Source organism: Furipterus horrens, unplaced genomic scaffold (genome assembly GCF_987537825.1).
Source record: "Furipterus horrens unplaced genomic scaffold, mFurHor1.1.pri manual_scaffold_4, whole genome shotgun sequence".
Classification (NCBI taxonomy): Eukaryota; Metazoa; Chordata; class Mammalia; order Chiroptera; family Furipteridae; genus Furipterus; species Furipterus horrens.
Genome location: NW_028327174.1, coordinates 27,803,241 through 27,824,119, shown reverse-complemented (window position 1 = coordinate 27,824,119; position 20,879 = coordinate 27,803,241). Strand labels below are relative to the sequence as shown.

Genomic DNA, 20,879 nt, shown 5'->3' with positions numbered 1-20,879 from the left:
AAAATGACCCATGGACAGGAATAGCAGGGCAGGGATTGACTGTCAGGGGCGGGGGGGGGAGGGCAGGGGAGAGCAATGGGGGGGGGATGTGACAACTGTAATAGAACAATTAAAAAATAAATTTAAAATATAAATAAATAAATAAATAATAAATGTTATGAATAAAATAATAATAATAAATTCTCATGATCTGGAATTCCTCAATCTCCTTAACCCCTATGAATCCAGATATATTCTGAGGGCATTGAGTTTTCTGTCTCTAAGCTAACTAGGTCTTTGTGCAAAATAGTTAACACAGAGCCTGCAGCAAAAGAGATTTTCTTGAGTGCTGAGCCTTTAATTCCCATGTTCAGATTCTGAGGACCTCACAGTCACAGAATTTATTGCTACCATAAATCTTACATTATCAAATTCAGAAAAACTGGAAGATCCAAAGGGTAGAATCTTGGCCCAAAATTACAGAGCAGTTTACTGGTAAAGCCAGGATTAGAACCCAAATTTCTTTCCTCTCTATCCTATCTCTCTTTTCAGTTAATTTACTCCATGCTTTTACCACAGATTACAAAACTGAAATGAAGCAATTAATACAACTAGTACCCACAGCATCCAAGTCAGAGGCAGCATTTGAATTGCACAACTGCTTTGGAAGTATTGGGGGAAGATAGCTATGTGCACATTACATTTGACACAACTTGAGGGGTGAAGCAAACCGTCACTTTACTTTGAGGGTTCAACTACCTATCTTTTGCATTTGAGTCTAAACTTTATAGTATATAAATCTTTTTGATCAACTGAATCAGGCACTGAAAAGAAGGCTCACACTGTCAGTCTTGACTTTAAATCTCCAGTCTTCTGCCAACTCAGAGCTGTACAATTTAACCCTGCCCAGGACTTCAGGGACAGCCTAGCTCAATAAAAGTTAGACCCAGAAAGTATGTGATTTACAAAGTTACAAAGAAGAATCAGAACTTGGCTCCTTATCCTGTGCTCTTTTGCATGCACTGTGGTTATTTCCTGTATGAATGTGCCTTCTGTGTTTAACTTTTTTGTTTCTTAGAACAGGGCATCAGATATTTGCATATAGCATTCAATACAACTTCATCATAAGAGTCAAGGTAAATATTTCTTTATTAAATGAGAAAGGAAGGAGAGTGACATGATATTTTTAAAGCTTTCTACTAATCATAAAGAATGCCTAGCAAAAATAGATCTGAAGGACTAAATAAACAAAATTTAGAGAAATATTGATTACTTTTAACCAGCTGATAGAAAAAGGTGAAGTTTAAAATGTCGTAACCAAAGGTGATTTTCACCCACTATTGTGGGCTAAACTATACTGTATGAGAGAGCCTGACACTAAGAGAGCTCTTCATAGTTACTTATAGGAAGAGACTGTGTGAGCCAAAGAAACCACTTCCGAAAAAGACTGAATTTCAAGACTCAGTAGGGCAAAATCAATAAGGCAAAACTAATCAAAGTTACAGCAGATGCTGTTGAGAGTGGCAGAACCTCTGGTGCCTCAGATGATCCCAAACTGAGCAAGCTCATGCAATTCGAGGTGGCTGAATGCCTCCCAGGGGCAAATCACCGTGATATCTGCAAGAGAGGGAAGAAGAATTTATAAGCTAGCCTCACCCCCAGGAGAGCCTCTTCTGCTCAGACATCCTTCAGGCAGAAGACACCTCACTCCTCTCTCCAATTCCTTGGACAGGTGACTGGGAAGTTATCTAAAATAGCCTTGAAGCCCAGAGGATCAGATTGCTTGCTTAAATAATCCTCTGAGGGCTCCGATGCCCCCAGAACAGCTCCCTCCAGGGAGCTGTGCTGGTTCTATTCTGCATCCTCTTTGGGGAGGTGACCCAAGGCTTTTGGCTGGGGCTAACTTGTGGGGGTGCATTTCACTGACCACCCAGGACCTCCCCAAAACACAACCACTAAAGAGGAACCAGAAGTAGAATTCTAGTCAGACTGAAGGTAAAAATGAGGAACAGGAGCACTTTAAATTCCCAGTCTGGAAACCCTCAGCCTCCTTACCCCCTACCAATCCAGACAGGGTCTTTAGGCTTCCCTTATTCATTCTTCAGCTCCTTTACATTTTGAAATACCTACATCCAATTGCATATTGAAAAGTGACCTGAAGGGATCCTGTAATCCAGTGCCTTGCATCAGGCAATAAGATAGTATAGTATCCAGAGAATCTGCTTGATATCCAGAAAGGTAAACATCTAGCAAAAAATGGCAAGTCGTAGAAATAGGACTAGAACCAGATCAAAGATCTCAGTCCTTCTTCTAATATAAACCTCTTTCTATTATCCCAAATATGTGCAAAATTATACATATCTTCCAGAGTAGATTTGCTGGTCTTAAATACATCTGGCCAAAATATAGAAGCAGTTGATGGAGAAAAATAACTCATGAGTTTTAAAAAGTGGCTAAAAAATGTATTTGATATTCTCAAAGTGGCATTTGACTGCAAAAAGCAACTACACTGAGAATTGCCTGGTAAGGACACTGATTACTATGAGTGCCAGCATTTATCAAAAGTGTATTTTATTGAGTTGTACACTTGAAACATGTATGGTTTTATTAACCACTGTCACCCCAATAAATTCAATTTTTTTTAAAGTGCATTGGATGAGTTGAGCTCTTATGTCCACACAAAAACCTACACAAGCATGTTTATAACAGCTTTGTTCATAATTTCCAAAACTTATAAGCAATGAGGATGTCCTTCAACAGTATAAATCAACTATGATACAACCATACAGACAAATATTATTCAGTGATAAAAATAAATGAGCTATCAAGCCATGGAAAGACATGGAGGAACCTTAAATGAAAGACTATTGCTAACTGAAAGAAGTCTGGAAAAGCTATATTCTGTATTATGCTAATTACATGATAATCTGGAAAAGGCAAAACAATAAAGACAGTAAAAAAATTAATGGCTGTTAGGAGTATGTGGGGGATGGACAGATAGAGCACAGGGGATTTAGGCGACAGTGAAATATTCTGTATGAACCTGGGAAGAGGGACAAGTGACTCTGTGCATTTTCCAAAACCCATAAAACTGGAAAACACAGAGAATGAACCCTAATGTAAGCTATGGACTTGAGTTAATAGTACTGTATTGCTATTGATTCATTAATTGTAAAAATGTACCACAGAAATGCAAGTTATTAATAATAAGGGAGACTATGTATAGGGGGGAAAGGGTAGCAGAGGGCTATATAGGAACTCTGTACTTTCTACTTAACTTTTCTGTAAACCTAAAACTCCTCTAAAAAATAAATCCTGTTAATTTTTTAAAAAGGAACATGCAGTAATTTGCATTCATTATTTTAAGCAATGAAATAAAAAGCACTGTATTGGGTGCATTCAGTGTGTAGGGCCCTGTTCTGGGTACCAGAGTGTGCAAAAAGGGGAAGTAGGGGAGGGAGCGGTTGGCCTGGCAGAGTGAAATGGCTCTCCTGGCCCCACCCTGTTTCCAATACTTCACTTGTGGCCAGATTGTCTCTTAATTCCTCTAGGACTCAGATTTCTCTGCTGAAAAATAGAGAACTTGGTCTAGACTAACTGAGAATCTTTCTACCATAAAAGTCTGCAGTTCACCATTATAGTCTCTCAAGAGCTGTTTAATTGACAAAACAAGATGATTCATTACACATTGCACCTTGCCTGATTTCTTACAGTGTTTGCCTCTCAGCACACACATACTTACTAAGGAGGTCAAAATGAAACCCCATGTTTTTAGGTCTTCAAAGGATCTGATTGCCTTAGATTTTTCTGGTAACTTTCAACTGCCCCTTAAGGCCTGAAGCAGATAGAAAGATAGAACTTCAAGTGTAATGTCCTCACTTAAGTCTTTGGGTGTCTCACCTGTCCCTAGCCCTTCCATGCCTGGAATGTCATCTCCAAACCTATTGGAAAAATAAAATAAAAGAGAAATTAGTTGAGATCAGAGGAAAAGGATCCTGGAATGACTCACAAGAAGAGTTTCCTGACTCAAGAGGGAAGAAATGGAAGTTTAAGCTTTTGTATTTGAGAAACTCCTTAGGTTTGCATTGAATTAAGGTAGAGAAAATGCACTCAGGCAGGTTTTAAATAGAGTGTCCCAGTGGAGAGATATTTTTCCCTTGTAAAAAGTTAACCTAAGACAATTGAGTGCCAGCAAGAATTATCAGTGGGGTAATTTGGTCGACTTCACTTTTAAAAATAGGAATTGAAATGAGAAAGCAACATGAAAGGCATTACAATTATTAATTCATTCATTTGTTTATTAGGCATTGACTATGTGCCAGGCACTGTGTTAGGCATGGGAAGTTAAGGAAAAAAACAAATTTTCTCTGAAGGAGCTTAGTCTCAAGGAAAAAATAAAATTAAATAAATATAATATAAAATAGTATAAGATATAATAACTAAATGTACAAAATGCGAACATGGAATTAATTAATAAGTGAGTCAGTATTGGCTTCAAAAAGAAATTAATTTATTGAACGTGTGTTGCAAAATAAATAAGACATTGCCAAGGAAATAAAGAGAAAAACAAAGAACTTAAGACATAAGGTTGAAGTCATAAAAATAAACTGTGAGTTCTGGAAATGGCCTGTTGTTCTATGTCCCACATTAAAGCACGGGGTGAAAGGGAGCTGTCAAGAAAAGTCTGGAAGATCAAGTCAAAGATTACTGTGAAAGGCTCCATTGGCCTTAGACCTGGGAGTTGAGAGAGAAAGTATTCCAGGGCTAAAACCATGATTCAGCAAAGATTGTGGTAAAGAGAAAAATAGAAGATGGAGTGGAAATTTTTATAAGTCTATTTAATATTGTGAGGTTTAAATCTCAAAACTTAAACAGTCTTGTGAGAGAAAAGAAACAATCTTGGTCTTACCCTTTTACACCTTTCTTAGGAGGCTTGCTCTTGAATTGGCGAGTCTGCCTCTGCTTGAACTTGGGGGGCCCTTTGCGTGGGGCGGTGGGACCCTGGTTTGAAGCGGGAGGAACCAAAGTAGTATTGTCACTCATTCTGATGGTCCTGGAGCAGCTGATGGCCAGCTGTCCTTCAGGCTCCTTAGACAATGAGAGAGAGAGAAAAAAAGACCTTTCAAGGTATGGGGACCATAGCTTATTAGATCTTCACTGTAAACTGGGAAAGGAAAGCACCTTGTTAAAGAAGCTTAAGTATTTTATGTTGACACAATAGAAAAGAAGTTACCTTTTCAAGAGATTTTAAAGAAAATCTGGTATAAATAGATGGAGACATTCAATATAGTGGAAGGCAAACTGACAACTGATAGATTTCAAAAATCTAGGTAGATATGTTGTTTCAGTAAATCTGCCTCTAGCTATCTATGTGAATTTATTTGGAAGGCCCACTTTCCCTTTGTGATCACGAGTTCCACTAAATGATATCTACAGTCTTTACAGCAGTGACATATTATTTAAGCTTTACATGTTTTTCCATTCATCTGCAAAATAACCTGACTCTGAATGTTTGTTGACCCATTTTTATTGCCTTTGCTCTTCATAGCCTTTATTTTATTTAATCCTCACATGTGGAGAGACTTCTTTTCTAGTTCTGGGGGGTGCAAATGTAGTTGTCTGGACAAGGGTAGCTCTGAATCACCAACACTCATGACAGTATGCAACACACCCCAATACACACACACATACACAGGAAAGTCGATGCAGGGTGATAAAGTAGAAAATCTGTGATTTAACGTCATGTCCAGGCATGAGGTTCTTTAGCTACACATTTCTCAGAAATCCTCAACATTTTCTCCTTTGCAAATCATGAATCTATCTGATGTGGTTTTCCCAGATGTTCATTTTAGCTATAGCAATATACCTTGTCATTCTTCAAGTACAAATCAAAGAACATGGTTCACAGAGGAATATTTTAAAACATATTGCTAAGCTAAAGAATTTTTTTCTTTCTCTTTTTCTATCAAAAAAGTTGGTAATATTTAACCTGGGAAGGAAGATTTTAAAAAGCTCTAAAGAACCCCCAAAGAGCCTTAATCTCTCACCTTGAGCCTACCCTTTTCATAACCCACTGCCTAGGAGCTTTGCTTTCGTTAAGTTCTTCACTTCAGCCCTAGAGATTGATGCTAATATCCTTAGATTCACTTCTCCCTGACAATCTTGGCTTGTGCTAGCCTTTTCTCTCTTTCTGCCACACTGCACATCTGTCAAATATTATATTGTATGACTTCACTAACTTTTTCTTATTACTCTTAATATCATATTAGATTATTATCCTTACCTCCAAGATATTTCACCCTTATATACCTTTATCCAAATTGCTATTTTTATGTTCTACTGCCAATCCTCAACTTGTTCAATAGAAACACATTGACTGATTTGTGAGCTGGAACCAGGGATGGTGATCCTGGCCAGAACCTGGTCACCTGTTCATGCTTAAACCCCCACTGGAATATGCCCCATGAGCCTGCTTTCTCAATTTTTTTGATTTCTGTGGTCACAGAACCTACAACAACACTGGGCATTTAGTAGGTATCCCATGTGAAATGAGTGAATAAATAAAAGAAGAAATTGAACTAATACCTTGAATGGGAGAGCCTGACCCTGTGACCTTCTCCATCAAACCATAGAGAAGGCATGAGCAGATCTTCATCTTACAAAGCCCTCTGTGGCTGAGGAATGCACCGCCAGGTCCTCTGCTCACTGAAGCCAATTCTTGTGCCATGGGCCCTCTCCTGTGTCGGTAAACAGGCAATGTTTGCACCTCTCCGAAGGGCGGTTTGGACCATGGGAGTCGCTGGTAGACATCCAAGAGCAGCATTATTCTCAGATGTGCCACCAGTAACTGAAAGATCCCAGTTCTGCCAAAGCCACAGAGAAAAACTGGAGAATTTCTCTCAGATCCAGTATTTCTGGTCTTTCCAATTCTTTCAAAGTAGTAAGAAACCACAAACCTTCCTTTCTCTCATCTGGAAAGCCTAAGATTCAGATTGTCAGATTCAGTAAATAAAAATACAGAACACTTAATTAAATTTGAATTTCAGATCAACAACAAAATTTTTTAGTTTAAGTATATTCCAAATATTTAATGGTACATACTTATACCAAAAACATTTTTGTTATTTATCTGAAATTTAAATTTAACTGGACATCTTCTATTGCAACTGACAATGCTAACTAAGATCCTACTGTATCTATAATTCAGAGTCTATAATGTGAGGACCTAAAATAACCTGAATTAATCGAATTACCCTGGGGGGGGGGTGCAATACAGTGTAAAAAGTATGTGCTTTAGAATCAAATAGACATAGTTTCAAATTCTTACTCTACAAAACTGGCTATGTGACCTTGAATAAGTTGTATAACCCCTCTGGGCCTTATTCCATTTATAAAATGAACCAAATAATACCCTCTTTGGAGGGGGGGTTATGGGGAAATTAAACAAGGTAATGTAAATAGTATTTGGTGAAAAGTGCCCCAAAAAGAGAAACTAGGTACAAGACTTTTTGGGAGTCAGAAAGCTATGCAAACAAATCTATGGTTGCGATACAGGTTCACCTGGACTCCCCACATCCCTTTTCTTGAACCACCTGCTGACGAGCACTTCTCCTGCACGCAGAAGTAATTGTCATCAGCTCTTACTGGGTAATCCTCTACATCCTTCAAATGCCCCAATTATTAACTGACTCCTCCTGGTCTCTGTCTCGGAATTCTGTCTTCCTTGGATTCTTCTGAGACCCCTAACATCAATGCCAAAGAATTTAAAAATCACATTTGATTTCCATCATCCCCTGATTACATTTCTTATTTTTTTCTTGTAAGTTTCTTTTGCATATTTACATAATATTGAAGTTACGACTCTAGCCTTGGACAGAGTTCATGTCTATTTCTAATTGTGATGCATTATTTAAAAGAATTCTCCTCTGAAGCATCACATCACAGTCGCTTGGTTAATCTCTGGATCATCAAGGCCCTCAGGATCTGCACTATGAATAATTGTTATTATGTTTATTGTATGTGTCATATAGAAATTATTTTTAAGTTCCTAGGACAGTCAAAATACCTAGAGAGTTTCTGCCAGAGATCTGCCTTCCAATTCTCCCTGCAGAACCTTTGGGATGAGCAGACCTAATGATGATTTCCTACCTGGGAAGTCAGTCCTGTCTGCCACAGATATCACCGAAGCCTAAACTTCTCCTGGCCATGCTTTCCTAGGAATTGCAAGGGCATCCTTGGAACTGAATAATTCTGAATCTAGCATCAGGCTTGATATTAGCTCTAAGAGGAAGTTTCACATTTTTGCCTCTACAAGTATCAAGCAATCCATTCCATGGTGAGGCAGGAAATTTTCCTGCTTTTTAAAGCAATGTTAGCCCTTCCTTTTTTGAAATTACAAACTGTTCTCCTGCAGAAAGAAGTGAATGCAACAAGTTAATATTTCACGGCACAATTTTGTAAGGAAGCAGGGAGATTGGTGTCCCTTTAGGCCCAAGGCAGCCAAGGGCAATCTTCCGTAAATTCCAGCTAAGGAAAAGCAGTTTCAGGAGGTTCTTGGGTCAGCCTTTCTGATGCTGACTCCCAGGTGCCTCAGCAAAGAGATGGGCAGATAGACAATTTATTGTTGGTGAACTAAGAGAGGGGGTGGGGAAGCAATAGGTGCAGGAGTACTGTCTCCTGCAGTGGAGTCGGGCCATAAATGTCAGCCAAGGTCCTGTTGAGGCTAAGAGAATCACATAATTCAGAGAACCAAGGAAAACCCAAACCAAAGCCATGGAAAAACAAAAACAAAATCTGTCAAGTACTTTGCTTCGCATCGGAACGAACAAACACTTGAAGCTCAGTTGAGAGCAGGCTCCGCCCCCCCGCGCTGCGCGGATGTTGGTCATTCCGGCCGTGCCTCTGGCTGCGGTTTCCTTCTCCTCACACTCCCAGCAGCCTCCTGATGCCGGGGCCGAGTTTTCAAGCACATCCTGGGAGTAAAAACCTGTTTGCTGTGTAATCTTTTAATGCCCCAGATCGATCACTCCTCTCCCAGAAAACTGTACTCTATTTTGATGACATACTGTTTTGAAGCCACACACAAAAAAGAAGGATTCGTTTTGGGTTCCTTCTAAATAAATGTAGTGATCAAGGTTTACAGAGACTTTGTAATAATCAAGTTTCACTTGTTAGCTTATCACATGGCATTCTAAGGAAGTCTGGGGGCACTTCCCTCACGTTATCTTTCGTTTTCATTCCCGGCACGAGTCCAGGCCCACAGGCTCAGCATATTCTCTTCCTCCATGTCTTTGTTCTAGAGCCAGCTCAACACCACCCCAACCCGAAGCCCGCTGATGATCTACCATGTTTCAGCTTACCAGAAGTTAAGAAGCACTCACAGAGCTGAACGTTGCTCCTGGAAGCTGCCCCGTTGCCTGCTTCCCAGTAGATGAATAAAGGATCTCTGCGTACCGGTTTATCTCTTTGTAACACACTCATGCTGCCTAATCCCATCACCATCAGACAAGCCCCAGCCTGGGTGCAAAGTATTGAAAGAATATGGGGTGAGACTGGGTTAGACTTAGGAGTTCTCGGATCACTGGATACTCTTACAAAACTGACTTCTGGCTCTCTTTCCTAGCAATAAACAGGTATCAAATTCACACACACACACACACACACACACACACACACACTCACTCACAGACACTCACACACAGTGTTATATCTAAGAATTGATTTGCAGTTTGTGATTCAGTACTTTGATCCTTCTCCATTCCCACCTTTAGTGCTGTTGCCCTCCTTGCCTTCCCCTTCCTGGCACGCACTCACCCCTCTGCAGGGTGGGGCAAAAGCAGGTTTATAGTTGTTCATGTGGAACATAATACAATAATTAATAAATAATAAAACAAGAATAAACTTTCACATACTCATGACTGTAAACCTACTTTTATCTCTCTCTCACACACACACGCACACACACATACAATGACATACTTTTTTGAGGACTTTTAATAACTAAAAAAAAGAGAATGGAACACAGGGTCCCCTGCTGCAGTGCAGATGCCGAATGTGTGAGTGGTGACATTGACAAATATATAATATCTTTCCCTAATTGGTACTGTATGCATTTTCTCAGAGAGGCAGGACCACAAAGCAGAAATGACATAAAACTCAGTGATAGGCAACAGAGAAAGAGCCCAAGTGGTAACTGGGAACTCTTCACTGATGACATATATTTGAGAATTGATGGTTGGATCTTCCATACCCAACGGCTTCAGAGTGTAGGGCTTTGGTTATGGTCCAATTCAGTGGGAACTTGGCTTCTATCCTCCACTTGCATTAAGCCACTAGTATTAATTTCTTCATCACTTTATACAGTTTTAAATGGACCTAGCCCATATTTTGGAATCATTAAGCTCTGAAAAATTTGTCATAGGGAAGTTGGTTGATTGATTCAATATTGCATATCAAATTAGTAGTAAAGCGAGAAGCAAGGTCCAAGTCTGGGAACACCTTTGTACTACGCACAGCAAAGCAGACATGGACCAAGAAGCACGTGTGGCTGGTCAATCTCATGTCATGCCACAATGAAATGCAGGGTGCCTTCTCTACATTGTTACTTGTGAGACAATTGTGCTCTCTAAGAGTATAGATCAAGAAGGTCAATGTATCCTTCCTAGGCAGGGAAAGATTCTTAACCTGCAGCCCCAAGTAGATTACATGGGCAGTTAATCATCTTAAGGGTTTTTGATAAGCTTTCCCCATGGTTCTTACCAAAATTACAGGAGTTTTGAAGGCAGAGCCAGGAGTGTTTTGTCTGAATGGGTCTTCCATGCCCTTCTCTGTGTCTCCATTACCATTTCCATTCTCTCATACTCCTTCCTACACACCAAGCATATGGATATTTAGGTGCTTACCTGTCAAATCCTCACACATTCTTCATTCTTTTGAAAATGAAGGCCAAGGACTGAAATCCACAAAGGCAGGGGGAAGAGTACTAATGCTGCTAGACTGTTGCTACTGAAAGTTTACAGCATCAGCACCACCTGGGCACCTGTTAGAAATGCAGGCTCTCAGACCCTTCTCCAAACTTACTGCATCAGAATCTGCATTTTAACGAGGTACCAAGGTGACGTGATTGCACGTTAATGTTTGAGAAGTACTACTCTAGATGCTTGTGTGGCCTTGGTTTTACCACATCTCTGCTATGTGTTTCCTCATTGTAAAATGAATGATTTTGCATGACAGCATTCTCAATGTTTTTTACATCCCAGCACTCCTGAGGGAGATAAACCACATTTATCCGTAAGGGGATTTGTAGCCCAGTGATTCTCGCTGGGTGGGGGAAGAGGGTGTACTTGCCACAACTCATTCCTCTGAGAGAGATCCAGGGAGTGGAGAGGGAGGACTGACAGGGATATGAAAAGGCCAAGGATTTTATTTGAAAAACTCTCCTAAAGTGAATGATAAAAGAAGTTCTTGTAACAGAAAAGAAATAACAGAAGGGATTTTTGAATATCTAGAAACAAAGAAGAGTGAAAAGAGGAAAATTATGGGGAAGGATGAAAGCAGGACCCAACCACTTTCAGCAAGGCTTTGTGGAGAATGAAATGTTGTTGAGACCATTGTGAAGTTGCAGAGATCTGGTCACCTTGTACCTTCAGGGAATACTTCTGTTGTTCCCTGTTCCAAGTGGCTGCTCATCCTGACTCTACTTTGAACAGGTGGCCACTCAGCAGTCACTATACACTCCCTCTGTTAGACAGAGCTCTTCGACGAGGTCATGCATTGTTTGCCAGCTGGCCTAGTCGATGGCTGCCTTTTGGTCAGCTGGCTAGCTCTGATCTCATCAACCAGCTAATGGGGTCACCTTGTTCTAAACAAGATGATGAATCACCAAGGAATTTCTCCAGTAAAGCCTTGGGTGTGCTGGACACTCTAAGATTTCACAGACATGAGAAATATGTTGGGGGGCGGGGAGGAAGAAGACAAAGAAATTGACAGATATAATGACATAAATGAATATTAAACACATTTCATTGAGTGAAGGAAGCCAGAGTCCAAAGTTTCTATACTGTTGTCTTTCATTTATGATAGTCTAAAAAAGGCAAAGCTACAGGGTTGGAGAACAGATTTGTGATGACCAGAAAATTAACTATAAAGGGAAAATAAAAGGCATTTTTGATGGGTGATGGTATTATTTGGCATCTTGATTGCAATAGTGGATATACAATTCCACGTATTCATCAAAACTCATAGAATACACCCTGGCTGGTATGGCTCAATGGATTGAGTGTCGGCCTGCAAACCAAGTGTCACTGGTTCGAATCCCAGTCAGGGCACATAACTAGGTTACACGTCAGGTCCCCAGTTGGGGGTGTAAGTGAGAGGCAACCACACAGTGATGTTTCTCTCCCTCTCTTTCTCTTTTCCCCTCTCTCTAAAAATAAATAAACAAGCAAACAAACAAATAAATGAATGATTTAAAAAAAAAAACTCATAGAATGGTGTAAGAGCGTGGACAGAAGCCTCAGAATTTGGGGAATGGGGCTCAGTGGAGCTCAGCCATTTTCCTGAGAGATGCCTTTGCGTATCTATGGCTGGTAGCTAGTTACTCAGTTATGCAAATGATTATGGCCAATCCAAGGCTCCAAGGAGGTGGGAGGGGCTTTGACCATAGAATGGCAATGAAAAAACGTTACGGGGCCTGAGGAAAATTCTGAGAATAGCCAGGACCGATCACCACACTGACTGCATCACAGGCCACAGTCAGGGTTTAAAAATAAGGTGGCAGCCATTTGGTGCCCTGGCCCATGTTGTTTGAAAGACTGCAGAGGGACCCCACCAGTTCGCCATGAAGTCTGATGAGAAGGGCTCCCATCCACCATGAGAAGAAGCACAATGGAAGAAGCATGTTAGAGGAGCATGATGGAGCAGCAGGCTGTAGCAGCCACGTGAAAAGAAATAGCTACACAATTTGAAGTCAGCATCTAGCCATGTGGCCTGGGCTGGTAAGAAAGCAGCTATGCTGCTGCTTTGATCATGCCAGCTCCTGCTGACTCTGAAGCTACTCGGGACTCAGCCTTGTAGACCTGGACTCTATCTAGACTCTTGGAACTTCAGACATGTGAAGAGGACTCTCTTCGGATTTGTACCTTTCCAGGACTTCACATGATCCAGTGTAACATGGTACATGCTTTCCTGGACTATTATATGGAGGCTGATAGCATTATACCCCAGATCCTGGAGGAAAGAGCTGATAGATAAGGAATGGAGAACTATTGGGTTTGGGGTTGGCTTATAGCCTTTTAGGGAGCAAGGGAAGTACTTGGTCTCATGGGAGAACAGGACTCTGAGATGAAGTGCTCCCAGCCCCCACAAGGTTGGCATATTGTAAATAAAGACTTGTTTTTCACAGCACTAATTGTTGGGACTTACACCAAGATGCCACATGAATGAGCCCCCCTTTCCTTTATTCGGTAACATCAGTACATCATAGAGAGTGATTTTTCCTGTATGTTTTAAAAACTAAATATAAAATGCTCTTTTTAAAAAGAGAAATCTATTTTCTATAGCTCTATAATCCTTGGTTCTTGATCCCTTCTGACAGATGGGAAAGTATTATTAATTATATTGAAGGAAAAGAGTTAAAGGGCAGGTACTAAGTAATTAGAAAGTGATTAAAATTTTAGCTGTCTGATAAGCTGCTTACCCAAGTTCTAATCTCTAATCTTTCTTTAGTATTTCTTAAAATACCAGTGAGTGAAAAGATACACATCAAGGTCACATTTCCTCCACATTTGAAATCGCCTAGCCTGAGCCTCTAACTCTGAAGAATGCACAGTGGACTCCAGAGGGGAACACCCTAATGTGAAGAAAGAATTATAAGGCTGGCTTCTCTTTCCTTTAATATGCTACTATGATCATGTATTTTTCCAGAACAACATTGTTAATCTTGAAGAAAGTAACATTAATTAAAAATACAATATTCTCTTTGAGAGCATAGAGAGAAGGGAGCACTTCCTAACTCGTTTCATGAGGCCAGTTTACCAACATGAAAATTTAAAAATCAGATGAAGACTATAATAAAAGTGCACAGTATTGCACATTTAAAAGTTGCTATGAAAGTAGATCTTAAAAGTTCTCATCACAAGGAAAAAACTTTGTAAATATGTATGATGACAGTTGTTAACTAGACTTATTGTGGTGATTATTTCATAATTATACAAATATTAAATCATTATGTTGTACACCTGAAATTAATATCTTATATGTCAATCGTACCTCAATTTTTTTAAAAAGGAAAGAAAAAATGACTGAAATAGGCAAGTAGCCTATAAATATGACAAGTTTGAAGGGGAACATTTATTCTCGTATGTAAGTAAATTCTAATGTATGTGTTTACAATTTTAAAATAATAATAAAAGTAGTATCATTTATAATTGCTCTAAAGAAAATAAAGTACTTGGGTATAAATCTAGAAAAATATGTATAGCATTTATATGATTAAAAACCACAAATGAAATCAAAGAAGAAATCAAAGAAGACCTAAAGAAATTAAAGAAAACCTAACTAATTGGAGAAATATAGCATGTTTATTGATTGGAGGACTCAACATAGTAAAGATGTCAATTCTTCTTAAATTGATCTGTGTTTATTGTAATTCCTATAAAAATTCCAGCAAAGCTTTCTGTAGATGTTGATAAGTTTATTCTAAAATTTATGTAGAAGCAGTACTATAAAATACCAAAACAATTTTGAGAAAATAGAAAGTAAGGTGAGAAGGAATTACTCTTCCTGATATTAAGGTTTACTATACAGATACATGGATCAGGACAGTGTGATATTGACAGAGGGATGGATTCACAATCAATGAAACAGAATAGAGAACCCATTAATGCGTCCGATTAATGTTTAACAAAGGTGTAAAAGAAATGACCTGCACCAGAGACAGCCTGTTCAACAACTGGTGCTGGAGAATGAACCTCTAAATCTCACACATTATATACCTAAAACTCCACACCTAAGTCTCACACCCTGTAAAAAAAAAAAAAACTAGCTTAAAATGTATTAGACATATATGTAAAATGTGAAACTATAAACTTTTAGGAAAAAAATAGGAGAAAATCTTCAGGGCCTTGGACTAAGTAAAGAGATCTTAGACTTGACAGTGGAAGTACAATCTGTAACAGGAAAAAAACAAATATATTTGACTTCACCAAAATTAAAACCTTTTCTTTCTTATAAAACACTGGCTGATAAGAGAATGAAAAGAGAAATTACATACTGGAATAAAGTCTTTGCAAATCACATATCCAGTAAGGGATTTGTACTTAGCCTTTATGCCAAAGCTATGAGATCTTGAATAAGATAGTTTAATATATCATATGTAGGAAAAGTCAAGTTGTGTCAGTAACCACTGCAGACACCTGACCATAGTTCTTCTTCTCCAAGCCAACAGTATCACCAAAGGAAAGAAATGGTGGGGGAAGGGAAGAAGAAAGAATGTAAGCATTTCTGTTTAATTCAGACAGATACACTTCTAAAGAATTTTACTCCAATTCTTGCACAAATCAGTCAAGGCACTCCAAGGAATACAAGGTATGTAAGAAATAGCCCCTCACATATTTTATATTTGGGTGGAGACATAGGTCTAATAATAACCACTTAATAATACAAGGCAGCATTTACTAACATATTAATTATATTGTGTAAACAATGTACACTCAAAGAGTTCAGGGGAAAAATAACTTTTTTGAATCAATGGAGGACAGCTTCAAAGGAAGAAGTAATGTTTGAGATGTGTGCAAGCTGATTGCGAGTACTGAGGTGAAAACAACTCTTCTTGTCAATTGATTATTGATTTATTTTGGTCTTCTAAAAATTAAATTTATTTGGATGGCATTGATTAATAAGATTACATAAGTTTGAACTATATAATATTATAATGGATCATCTGTATATTGCATTGTATGCTCATCACCCAAAGTTTAGTCTACATTTAGCACCATGGGTTTGGCCCCCTTTACCCTCTTCAGTCTCCCCCCAGCCCCCTTCCCCTTTGGTAACCACTAGACTGTTGTCTGTGTCAATGAGGTTTTTTGTTCATTTGTTTTGTTCATTCATTTGTTGATTTCTGGAAAACAACTCTTTTCTAGTCAGGCTAATAATTGCTTTGCAGTAATGAGGACCAAAATATGATGAGAAAATCATGGAATAGCGATGATGGTGATGATTTTCTTAGCCTGGATCATTTATTGAGCACATACTCTGAGGCAGAACCCTGCTAGATGCTTTCTCTTACACTATTTCCAACACTTCCAGCAACGCTAACGGTTGATATCACCCCGCTTTTACAGATGTGAAAGCTGAGACTCAGCAATGAAAGCCCCGGTGCAAGGACACACTGACTCGGAAAGAGAGAGCCAGGATATCTGCCTGAAACGCAGCTCTTCCCTCCGGGTCAGGCTGCTGTTAGTGCCTCGCGGACCCATTTCAGAATGGACAGCTTTCGGAGCGGAGTCTTCTCTAAGAGTTAATTGTCTGTGCTTGGAGCCTCACAGAAATATAACTGTGCAGAAAAGGGAAGTCGCTGCAGTCTGCAGTCACGTGTCGCTTTTTCAGGCTCATGGCAAAGGTACCACCCCATGAATGATTTGCCTAGAATTTGTCTTTCAGTTGTATCCTTATAACAGCAAAGAGAAGCTGAAAAATATAATACTTCAAAGGCTTGATCGTTTTTCTGGAAATTCCTACACCAGTTTCCAAGTTGTGTTGATTTCATTTGGTATTACAGGGCTGGTGTCCTTACTGCCGTTCTTACAATGGTGACAGGCATGTTCTTACATTTGCAGAAACTTAGATATGGGTGAGGAAACCTTGGTATGAAGCACATCTTTTGTCAGCATGGGCTGAAAGAGGAGTGTCTGCCATTTTCATCTTCTTTTTTTTTTTTTTTATGTATATTTTATTGATTATATTGTTACAGACCCTGGCTGGTTTGGCTCAGTGGATTGAGCGTCAGCCTGCGAGCTAAGTGTCGCTGGTTCGATCTTCCAGTCAGGACACATCAGAGAAGGAAAACTCTGACTCCAAAAAACCTCCGCTGCCTTGCGGCATACCTCTTCAGGGGAAAGGCTAAGGGAGTAAACCCCGACAGAAAATCCGGAGCCGGAGTCCCTAAGGCGGTTTGACGTTGTAGTCAACACCGGCAACTCCTGCGGCGCACCTGAAGCCAAGCTGTATTGACTCCGTCTTTCCCTTGGACCCTTCAGCTGCGAAGAGAGGGGGGGTCTGCTGCATGGGCAACAGCAGACCCTCCATATCACCCTGCCCAGGCTCTGTAGCTTCAGCTTCACTGGAGAGGACACTCCAGTGTCATCGCAAGATGTCGATTCAACACGGGAGGAGACAGATACCGTGTCACTCCCAAGTCGGACTGCACAGCCATTCTCGGCGGTGCAGATAGACTCTTAAGAAGCTACACCATCCTCTCTCGAGACGGACGGCTGCCGACGATATTGTTACAATAGTTCCAATTTTTTCCCCTTTGCTCCCCTCCGCCCAGCACCCCCCTTCCCTGACAATCCCCTCCCCAAGTCCATGCCCATGGCTCACCCTTTCATATATTCTTCTTCTTTTTTAAAAAATAATTAATTAATTAGTTAAATATTTTAGCAATAAAAAATAACAATCCCTCCCTCTCAGACTTAAGACCCTTTACAATCTTATAAAGGACAATGGACGAAGGTCTCGAGCTCCTCTAGCTGCTTCAAGCTGGACATGGTCGTTGTCCTACCTACCCTTGGGTCAAGAAATCCCTAATAAGAGTGGGGATGTGGAGGGGAGGGTGGCCTTCCTACAAGGGGAAGGATCGTGCAGACTCCAGGTTGGTTGGCTGTCTCTGGACAACGGCATGCTTGGTTTAACAGGCTGGCATCCTTGTTGTATTCTGAGGCAACAGGGTTAAAGGACATCATTCAATCTGTAATCACTAGATGACAAAAGACAGGTATTAATTTTTCAATGTCCCACATTAGGGAAAAGAAGAGCTTCTTTGGAGGAAGGTATGCCAGGTACATCTCACCTGTCCAAAACCCTTTTGCCCATTATACTTAGTTTGGACTGAGGGAAATATTTTAGGTTTCCCCCCTCTCAGGCCTCTGGGCTCTTTCTGTCCAAGCCATTAGGATAGAAAAGAGAAACCAGTTTTAAAGTGAAGCCCACAGACCACCCCGTTCTTCACCAACCCAGCCACTTAGTTCAGCCAAACCATTGAGTCTCAGGAGGCAGCAATGCAGACAGGATTAAGTGAGGCCTATATGTACAGACAATCACTCAGGTAATGAGATCGTAGGCTTATGACCTTTGAAAACAAAAAACACATGTTAATTTATGTAACATAACCCACACACAAGTTTATAGATCTGTAGGACTGTCTTATCGGAAAGACATCCAATTGCAAGGCATTTGACATTCTTCTTGCCTGTAAATTAAACATCTTTGATAATGCCACAGACATAGTTTAACTTTCAAATGAAAACAAATTTTAAGTGAAAAGAAACTTTAAAGACGGTTAGCTGCACTACTTTATAATCTACCACTGGGCATTGTGATCTTCCTTGAATCTTGATTTTTCTCCCTAAGATTACCCTCCTTGTCATTAAAGGGACTGCATTAAGTTCATTTTTAATTTATCCTGTTCATTTGCATAAACACAACAAGAGCAGCAAATGATCACTTATGATCTTTAGTTCTGCTTTGCTGGAACTTACCCAAGGAACACTTAGGGTGACCTTCAGTCTGCCCTTCAGGGCACAGAAGCTGAGCCACATACCTGGCATTCAGCCTTGCCTGTAAACACCTGTCTTTTCCAGGTCCTCCTGGTTTTCCATTGTGCCTTAAGGTTCCTTCTAGCCATCTTTCAGGAAAACAACCTTCGTTCCTTCCCTGGAAAGATTGCTATGGACCGCTCATCCATCCAAGGTACCAGGCCTTTTATCTCGTGGACTTTTATTACCTTTGAAAGTCAGTCCCAGTTGCTCAGGGCTTTTTGGTAACAACCAAAGCCCAAGCATGTCTCCTTTAGGCATGACATTCCAGTCAAAGTCTTAGTCAAAAAAAATCGTTATTAACAACTGGTCTTATTAGTTTTATGCAAAGAAACTTAGGTCATTACTTACTTCTTTAGAATGCCAAATTCTGGAGGGATCAGATAGGGAGAAAACATATACAGTGTGAAGGAAAAACCTTGTCCTTCTAATATTCACTGAACTTGCATTTCTATTCTTTAAATTTTTATTTTTCCCCCCACTAAAAATTTTTCTGTTTGTTTGTTTTTCCATTACAGTTGTCTCACTTTTTTCCCCCTCTTGCTTCTCTGCACCCTGTCCCTCCCTTCTCCCACATTCAGTCCCCACCCAGTTGTCCATGTCCATGGGTCATTTATACATGCCTTTGACTAGACCCTTCCCCTTCTTACCCCTTCTCTCCCTCCCATCTCCCCCTTTGTTACTGTTAGTTTATTCCTTGTTTACATACCTCTGGTTCAATTTTGCTCATTTGTTTGTGTTGTTCATTAGTTTCCTGTAACAGGTGATAGCATAAGGTAATTTTCTTTTGTTGCCTGGCTTATTTCGCTAAGCATAATTCTCTCTAGTTCCAATCATGTTGTTGCAAATGGTAGAAGTTCCTTCTTTCTTTCAGTACTTATTCATTGCCATTTTCCCCCTTTGTACTCATGTTCCTCTCTGTCTCTCTCTGTTTCTTCATCTTCTTAAAGCAGACCCTTTAGCATCTCTTGCAATGCTGGTTTGGTGGAGATGTATTCTTTTAACCTTCTTTTGTCTTGGAAGCTCCTTATTTCACCTTCCATTTTGAATGAGAGCCTTGCTGGGCAGAGTATTCTTGGTTGTAGGCCTTTGTTTTTCATTACTTGGAATATATTTTGCCATTCCCTTCTGGCTTGTAGTGTTTCTGCTGAGAAATCTGATGATAGCCTTATTGGAGCGCCCTTGTATGTTATTAGTTGTTTCTCTCTTGCTGCTTTTAGGATTCTCTCTTTGTCTTTGAATGTTGGCATTTTAATTATGATGTGTCTTGAAGTGGGCCTGTTGGGGTTCATCTTCATTGGGACCCTCAGTGCTTCCTGGACTTGCATGATTCTTTCTCTCTTCATGTTAGGGAAGTTTTCTGTCATTAGTTTTTCAAAGAGGTTTTCTATCCCTTGCTCTTCTTCTTCTCCTTCTGGAATTCCTATGATATGGATATTATTACATTTCATGTTGTCCTGCAGCTGTCTTAGAGCCTCTTCAGTCTTGTTCAGCCTTTTTTCATTTTGTTGCACTGTCTGGGAGTTTTTGTCTATGTTGTCCTTAAGCTCGCTGATCCGATTTTCTGCTTCCTCTAGCCTGCTTTTAATTCCTTCTACTGTGTTCTTCAGTTCAGAGATCGTATTCTTCATTTCCTCCTGGCTCTTATTGATAGCTTCCATGTCCTTTTTGATGCTGGTATAATTCTCAGTAAGTTCCTTATAGTTCTTCTGGAGTTCACTGTAGTTTTTCTGGAGTTCTTTGTAGTTTCCGCTGAGCTCATTGAGCTTCTCCATAATCCATGCTTTCAATTCCATATCTGATAGTTGGCTCCCCTCTATTTCATTTAGCACTCTTTCTGGGGACTCTAGCTTTCCTTTCGATGGGGTGTTGTTTCTCCGTCTCCCCATTTTTGTGACTCCTATTGTTTGTTGGTGCTTCTTAGAATGATCTGCACTTCCTGGATCTGCCCCTGGTGGCGTCAGATCCTGTACCAGTCTGGGCCTAGGCAGCCTGTTGGAGACTTCCAGGGATCTACAGCCTTTGTCAGTCTTCTTTAGTTGTTAATCTATTCAATTAGTGATTAGCTGTCAGGCTTAAGGACCG

General features: G+C 40.0%; 1 protein-coding gene across 2 annotated transcripts; it reads right to left on the bottom strand.

Moving 5' to 3' along the window:
• Positions 1-1,199: 1,199 nt before the first annotated feature.
• Positions 1,200-9,574, bottom strand: PDE6H (phosphodiesterase 6H). Of its 2 annotated transcripts, none has more exons than XM_090275461.1 (4): positions 9,360-9,574; positions 4,889-5,067; positions 3,880-3,920; positions 1,200-1,596 (listed from the first exon to the last, which is right to left on the bottom strand). In XM_090275461.1, the coding sequence occupies exons 2-4, from the start codon at positions 5,020-5,022 to the stop codon at positions 1,520-1,522; spliced, it is 252 nt and encodes an 83-aa protein (XP_090131587.1). In that variant the 5' UTR covers positions 5,023-5,067; positions 9,360-9,574; the 3' UTR covers positions 1,200-1,519. The 2 variants fall into 2 exon arrangements, with proteins under 2 accessions (XP_090131587.1, XP_090131588.1); XM_090275462.1 differs by lacking the exon at positions 9,360-9,574 and adding an exon at positions 6,565-6,665.
• Between the last annotated feature and the right edge of the window lie 11,305 nt (positions 9,575-20,879).